At 35.5% G+C, this 7,800-nt stretch overlaps 2 protein-coding genes across 2 annotated transcripts; one reads left to right on the top strand and one right to left on the bottom strand.

Moving 5' to 3' along the window:
• Positions 1-1,049: 1,049 nt before the first annotated feature.
• On the top strand, positions 1,050-2,999 carry LOC139892370 (probable UDP-arabinopyranose mutase 1). Its single transcript, XM_071875436.1, has 4 exons — positions 1,050-1,408; positions 1,659-1,909; positions 2,010-2,178; positions 2,506-2,999. The coding sequence occupies exons 1-4, from the start codon at positions 1,088-1,090 to the stop codon at positions 2,827-2,829; spliced, it is 1,065 nt and encodes a 354-aa protein (XP_071731537.1). The 5' UTR covers positions 1,050-1,087; the 3' UTR covers positions 2,830-2,999.
• Positions 3,000-5,171: 2,172 nt separating this feature from the next.
• On the bottom strand, positions 5,172-6,677 carry LOC139889205 (squamosa promoter-binding-like protein 13A). The gene is made up of 2 exons (XM_071872169.1): positions 5,419-6,677; positions 5,172-5,310 (listed from the first exon to the last, which is right to left on the bottom strand). Exons 1-2 carry the CDS (start codon positions 5,943-5,945, stop codon positions 5,172-5,174), a joined length of 666 nt encoding a protein of 221 aa, XP_071728270.1. The 5' UTR covers positions 5,946-6,677.
• Positions 6,678-7,800: the final 1,123 nt, after the last annotated feature.

The raw sequence follows: 7,800 nt of genomic DNA, 5'->3' as shown, positions 1-7,800 counted from the left end.
AAAAGTTAGAGAAGTAACCAAGGAGTTGGTCGAAGGACAAATGACGGAAATGGTCCGAGACCAAGTGACTAAAGTTGTAAAGGAAGAGTTTGAAAAGAGGTATCCCAAACCTCGAGGTAGTGATGATGAAGATGTACTTGCAAGGTTAGGATTACATGGTGCTCATGGTAAGAGGGCACGAAGTACGCCTGAAGGCGTTGGGAATGTGAAGAAGAAGAGTAAGAAGGGTTACAAGCTCACGTGCTTTAAGTGTGAGGAACGGGGTCATTTGGCACAAGATTGTACGGTGGTGCCTTTGGGCTCAATCAGGTGTTTCATTTGCCGGATGGAGGGACACCGGAAGTCAGAGTGTTCCGAATCGCATGACGATCGGGTTAGGAGGTTAGAGCGCGAATACATGATGGGAAGTGGAGCACGGAAGCCCAACTCTTGTTGGAGCCTGGAGGTAACACCCGAATGCATGGATGATGCCGATTGGTCTCTTTTGGATCGCCAAGCTTTGAGTGCGATTCATCTTTCTCTTGCCAATAACGTTGCATATAACGTTGTGAATGAGAAGACGACTTTTGCATGTTTGAAGGCTCTCTCTAACATGTATGAAAACCTACGGCATCGAATAAGGTTTTTCTTATGCGAAAATTGTTCAATACAAAAATGAGGGAAGGTTCGAGTGCAACGGATCACATCAACGAATTCAATAATATTATATCAAGGTAGATCTCAAGTTTGATGATGAACTAAAATCACTAATCTTGCTTTCATCATTACCGGAAAGCGATTTTATTATTTATTGTTAATTTATAATTAATTGAAATTATTAATCACTAATTTTGCAAATACAATATAAACTACTATTTATGTCAAAAAAAAATCTCAAAATTTTACAAAAACGTTTTTCAAACCTGTTGGACTTAAACAACCGTTTACTAAAATACATTTCAAAAAATATACAAACAACAAGTACCTCAACTTTATATTTCAACAAACTCACCCCCTAAACTTCTTTATTTCCATCCAAATTCTTATATTTATACCACCCACAACCTGCTTTTACTCCCACAAAACCTACTCAAATCTCTCTGAAACAATGGCTTCCTCTGTACCCGCAACCCCACTTTTGAAAGATGAACTCGATATCGTTATCCCCACAATCAGAAACCTCGATTTCCTCGAGATGTGGCGACCATTCTTCGAACAATATCATCTAATCATCGTACAAGACGGTGATCCTTCAAAAGTCATTAAAGTTCCACAAGGTTTCGATTACGAGCTTTACAATCGTAACGATATTAACAGAATCCTTGGTCCTAAAGCTTCTTGCATCTCGTTTAAGGATTCAGCTTGTCGTTGTTTCGGTTACATGGTTTCTAAGAAGAAATACATCTTCACCATCGATGATGATTGCTTTGTAAGCTCTTATTTTCATTTGAATTTTGATATTGTGGTTAGTTTTGATAAATGTTGACTTTGGAATTGGTAGCGATCTAGGGTTTTGACTAGGTCAGATTGTGATTTTGACCTGGATCTGATGATTGAAACTTTGAATTGTCGTAATTTAGGGAGAATATGAGATTGATAGACCATGTATACCAAGTGTTTGATGAAATGCCTGAATGAGTGTTTTATAATATTAATATTGTTTTTGTTGATCTGAAAAGGTTGCTAAAGATCCATCTGGCAATGATATCAATGCACTTGAGCAACACATTAAGAATCTGTTGAGCCCATCGACTCCATTTTTCTTCAACACCTTATACGATCCGTACAGGGAAGGTGCCGATTTCGTCCGTGGATACCCGTTTAGTCTTCGTGAAGGTGTCCCTACTGCGGTTTCTCATGGACTTTGGCTTAATATTCCTGATTATGATGCTCCAACTCAGCTGGTGAAGCCTCGTGAAAGAAACACTCGGTAAAAAAAACCAATCTTGATTTAGTTAATTAGTTCATATTGTTCACAATGATGCACCTAGATTGGAATTAAAGTAATTGTTTTTGTTGTCAATTATCAGATTTGTAGACGCGGTTTTGACGATTCCAAAAGGAACTCTTTTCCCTATGTGTGGAATGAACCTTGCTTTTAACCGTGAGACTATCGGCCCTGCAATGTACTTTGGTCTTATGGGCGATGGTCAGCCAATTGGTCGTTACGACGACATGTGGGCTGGCTGGTGCATGAAGGTAAACCTCCGTTCTAATCCGATTTAAGGCGTATTACCTAAATGTTGACCTAGGGCATGTTTGGCATCAAGCTTTTTGAAGCTTTTTGTCATTTACCCTTTATTTAATAGTTTAAGCTACCATGCCACTTAAATTACATATAAAAAGCTACAAGCTACAAACTACAAGGTGGTAGCTATCTGCTAAAAGCTACCAACTAGTTTTGCAAAATATACCCCCAATCCAGTTGTTTGCCAGTTGACATTCTTTAAAATTGATAGCCTTTCTATTTTATACATCGCTCATGTCCATACATTCTCGAAGGCTAACCTCGTTTTCGTAATTTAGGTGATTTGTGATCACATGGGCTGGGGTGTGAAGACCGGTCTGCCATACATTTGGCACAGTAAGGCTAGCAATCCTTTTGTAAACTTGAAGAAGGAATACAAAGGAATCTACTGGCAAGAAGAGTTGATCCCGTTTTTCCAAGCTGTTACGTTGCCTAAAGAGTGCACCACGGTCCAAAGTTGCTACATGGAACTAGCCAAACAGGTCAAGGCTAAGCTCGGAAAGGTTGATGACTATTTCAACAAGCTAGCAGACGCTATGATCACTTGGATTGAAGCTTGGGACGAGCTCAACCCGTCTGCCAAAATCGTTAATGGCAAGTAAAGTGTTGGGATTTATCAGTGGTCGATTAGTACTGATTTTTTCGCTTTCACTAAGAGATTTATTATTAGGCCCAGGAGACACTGTGACTGGATTTATTATATACTTGTGTGGAGTTAATTTTGTAAGGTATTCAAGCATTTAAAATATTGTAGTGTGGAGGATATTTATATATTTATATTTATATTACTTTATCTTATATTATATGCTTTGTTTTTGAATTGTGATCATGTGGTTGGTTTTTTATGCTTTATTTGAAGCAACTTTTGAAAGGATGGTGATCATGTTGCAATCTTTGTTGTCTGGAGTGGGGACCCAATGTGAAATCTGCCTAACCTTTTAGCCCAGTCCCCACAAATGTATCATTTGAGTGGCTGATTTTTCCCTCTTAAAAGTGGCTACTATGTGGGTTTGAATTATTTCAATCTTGGATATATTTGAATACAATGCACTTTTTTTTTTTGAAAGGCGAATACAATGCACTTGGGTGGTGATATCTATGCCTGGAGCCCTTGGTCTAACGTCACGAAACGATCATGTTAGGTAAATCAAGTTGATCTGTTTGATTTAGACTTGTACATATGTAGAACAGAGTAGTGGTGTCCTATTACAATACATGATGATTTTCTCCCCAAGAAACTGCACAGAATTGCAACTTTCGGGTCCATATGTGTATATGTGGACTGCGACTAGGTCATCCTTGCAACAATCGGACTCTACGTCTTCAAGACAGCTTATACGCCTTGTAAATTAATAAATCTTAACCTCGTCGTTATCAACGCTCATTACAACATAAGCCAAAACATTAAAAAAAAAAAAGAAAAAGTACTCTCATTTAGAATATGCAAAATGCATATGCTATTATCTCCAATGGAGTTATATTGTTGTTGTATACGGTAAATATGCCAAATCTAATGCTTAAATTTAAGAAATGCTTGTTTGAATCTTGGTGAGAATTGAGACTAGTAGTAGAATACAAATTTTAGGATAGACCGATGGATACAGCCTTGCAATTTTTGTTTGTTTTCTTTCTTTGTAAATATCAGTTGTTTTCATGTTTGGATTCATAACTTCATATAATCATACAAATATATGTCCCACATGCTACCTAATTGTGTATACACAGATTATAATTTACATAACATATATTGATAGATCGAGTTAAAAATTATAACAATAAAAATCACATTTGTCGTTGTAGTATAATGGTAAGTATTCCCGCCTGTCACGCGGGTGACCCGGGTTCGATCCCTGGCAACGGCGTTGCTTTTAGTTTTACGTATGATTGTTTATTTGTTATAAAAGTGCTTTTAGTTAATGAAAGATTACTTGTACCATAAAATATATTCTACTATTCTATATAGATGATATACAACCTGCATTTCAAGGATTAGAAAAAAAAGGTTAGAAAGATGTAATTCAAATAAATTAATTCTTCATCTTTATTCTTTGTTTCACATTATTCTTTATTTCAAAACTAGTAATAATAGAAGAAATGGTGAAATTGAAGTCTAGATTTTACAATATTTCGCCTAACATGGACACCATTCAGTACACGTGCTACGAATGACTTCTTTTTGTTGCTCAACTCTTTCAAGCTCGGACGATAGCTGCAACAAGTCAATGGTTGACGCATTTCCTGACCAAACCCGCGGCGCAGGGTTCATGAACTCGGACCCCACCATTTGGTTCATGTTATTTTGCACATTCTGAATCAATGGGATCATTGCAGGGTTTCGTGATGATTGACACGAAGAAGCACCCTGTGATTGAGATGACAGAAGAGAGAGAGCAGGTGTCGGATCCATGGTAATGAAATCGTTTGTGCTGCCTAAAAGTAAAATAGAATTATTTCAATTGCGCAACAAATATGTAAACGAATAATGAATTTGTTTTTAGTTCCTCACTTGTTTGATATTTGTTGAAAATCGGATAGGGAAAAGAGCTTGATCCATGAACAGAAGGATGCATTTGTATGTTTGTAATTGAATTCGTGGATAGGCGTTCGTGTGCCATTTCATCTTCAAGTTTTATATGCCAATTAGAAGATGATGTCGCCCTTAATCTTCTTGACCCGTTAAACTTACTACCTGTTAGATTTCTAAAATATTTAGAATCACGATTTTTAAAACGAAGTGTATCAAGTGTTGTGGGTTTCGATTGGAAACATGTAGATCTTCAAGATGAATGAAAAGTTAGAGCAAGAATGTTTTAAATTGAAGTTTAATAAGATTTATTTAATTTATATAACTTCAAAGTATGATAAATCATAATGATACATTTTTCACTGTTTTTCATAGTAAAACGTGTAAACGGACAAGGTTTTTCTGTTCAGGCACAATTCATTAAAGTTTATAAAAAGCTTTTGCATTAATAATTATCAACAAAGTGTTACCACGAGGTTTCCTTCTGCGCTCATTATGGTCTGCGAGCCGCTTACGGCAGCTCCTTTTGCCATCATCAAATTCACTTAATAAATGAAATCTAGGACAAAGAGTTAAGAGATAAATATTAAATACCATAAATGATACTTAATTCATGCCATGAGAATTAAAAAAGCTTGGAACTTGATTTAAAGTTATGAATATTAACCTGCTACATTGTTGACAAAACCTTTGTACAACCCCTTTCACAATGACTTTAGCACTTTTTGAGTGTAATTCACAAACTTTATGCCTCTTATGGTACTCTTTACAAGAAACAAGGCTTTTGTTGCAACCATGAACTTGGCAAAATGGTAATTGAGAACCGAAACCTGCGCTTCGTGCGTGTTTTGATGGCATAGAAACTTTAGAAGAATTCAAGTTGTAGGCAATTTTGGCAGAACTAAAAATTTGAGGATTCTCTTGACTAACAATTCTGTCTAATTTAAGATCAAAGAGTCCTGATTCTCTACAATTTGATTCTACAACCGAATTCGATAGCTTAGAACTTGATTCATGCTCTTCAGAAAATGCATTGTGAGTGCCAATAAAGTGAGGAAAATACCTTTCACCAAATCCTTGATTTTCTATGTTTTGAGACACAAAAACCATATTGCTATCAAAATCCATTGGCCCCATTTTACTTCTATCAATTTCATCAGTAATTGAAATAGTATCAAATTTCCAAGATTCCATCCTTAAAACCAAGAAATACAGAAAAAACACTCTATTCCTTATAATATTTCATAAGCATGTAAAATTGGGTGACACCAAACACATATTCAGAAGCATTACTCCATTTCTTGAAATGTTATAAAGCTAATATAAATATGGATAAAACCCATCAGAATTTCACAAGCATCAAGATCAAGACCTGTAAAAATACAGCCTAATGAGTAAATTTATCACAAAACGTGAAGAAAAAAAACTCTATTACTTAAAAATTTTCAGATAGCCATTGTAAAAATACAACCTTTATGAATAATACCTAATACAAAAATGAGATAAGACTCTATTACTTGAAAATCTTAAATACCCCTGTAAAATTGAGTAAAATCCAACTCAATTTCAGCAGAATTATAGATCAAGAACTGTAAAAAAAAAGAAACTTTTTGAGGGAATTTTAATCAAGAAACATGAACCAAGACTCTAATTCTTGAAAATATTAAATACCCATGTAAAATTAGATAGAATCAAACTCAAGTTCAGTAGCCTCGAGATCAAGAAGTGTAAATATGCAAGCTTTAAGAGATTATTATAATCAAGAAACAATGATTGAAAGGATAAGGTGAAGTTGAAGTTAGATGGATGCCTCAATAATGGAGACACAAAATAAAATAGGAAGAAAAATTATCACCAAAGCAAGTTGACGAAGGAGACAGTGGTCCACAGTGACCATGAAAAGAAGACTTTAAGGTTGAACCCATCTTTTGGAGCTATGGGGTTGTCGTGACTTGTGTGGTTAACTAAACTACAAAAGAAACCAAGTCTTTTTAACACAATTTTGAAATGATTAGAGCATCGTTCGATGTTAAATCTCAGTGTTAAATTTAACACTGAATTTAAGATCATTCTCAACTATGACGGTCCGTCATGGGATCACTGACTGCCACATCAGCACCTCCTTTCCATCACTAAATTACTAACATCCATGACGGCCGTCATCATCATAATTTTTATTTTTTTTCTTAAACTTATATAATAACTTATATATAAAATTAAAATTCCTACAAATTAAACTTTTATTAATAAAAACAATATATTACAAATTCCTAAAAATAAAAAACAAAACATTACAAATTCCTAAAAATAAAAATAAAACCATTACAAATTCTTAAAAATAAAAAAAAAAACATTACAAATTCCTAAAAATACAAAAAAAAAAAAAAAAACATTAGAAATTCCTAAAAAAAAACTACACGCATTATTAAAAAAAAGACATTAAACGTGTTTAATATGAGCCGATCGTATCGTCACTCACGTACCCCTCGTTGGTGTGCGGATAGTCAGGCTGAGGACGACGGCAAAATTGTCGGTCCCAAATACCAATACAATACAACTCGATTCGGTTGCATTTGAGTTTGGCTCGCCCGACAATTCTTTCCCATTCTAGCTCGGTCGTGAGGAACTCGAACTTATCGGTCTCGGGATCAAGGTACGCGAAATCCGAGGCCTCAAAGTCGACGTGTTCGCGTATGTAGTCGAACAAACGGCCCGTGTCCCAGTAAGTGATATCGAGATTCTCGAACGATTTACACTGCCCGTTTTCATAAACCTTCCAGTCTCCGCTCAACAACCCCCCGTGCCAAACATCCATCGAACAAGTTAAACGTGCCATGATCGAGTTTATCAAACTGAAACTGAATAAAATTGTTGTGTGTGTATGTAGTGTGTGTATATGAAACTGGAAGTGTGTGTATACATGATATCAGTTCATGGGTATATATATAGAGATTAAATTGTTACTGTAATGTATACGTTAACATTCAAACATTTAAATTTAAACTCAAACATTCAAATTCCAAACGTTAACATGCAAAATTCGCAGCTT

Source organism: Rutidosis leptorrhynchoides, chromosome 2, assembly GCF_046630445.1.
Source record: "Rutidosis leptorrhynchoides isolate AG116_Rl617_1_P2 chromosome 2, CSIRO_AGI_Rlap_v1, whole genome shotgun sequence".
In the NCBI taxonomy this organism is placed as follows: domain Eukaryota; kingdom Viridiplantae; phylum Streptophyta; class Magnoliopsida; order Asterales; family Asteraceae; genus Rutidosis; species Rutidosis leptorrhynchoides.
This window is presented reverse-complemented; position numbering and strand designations above follow the sequence as displayed.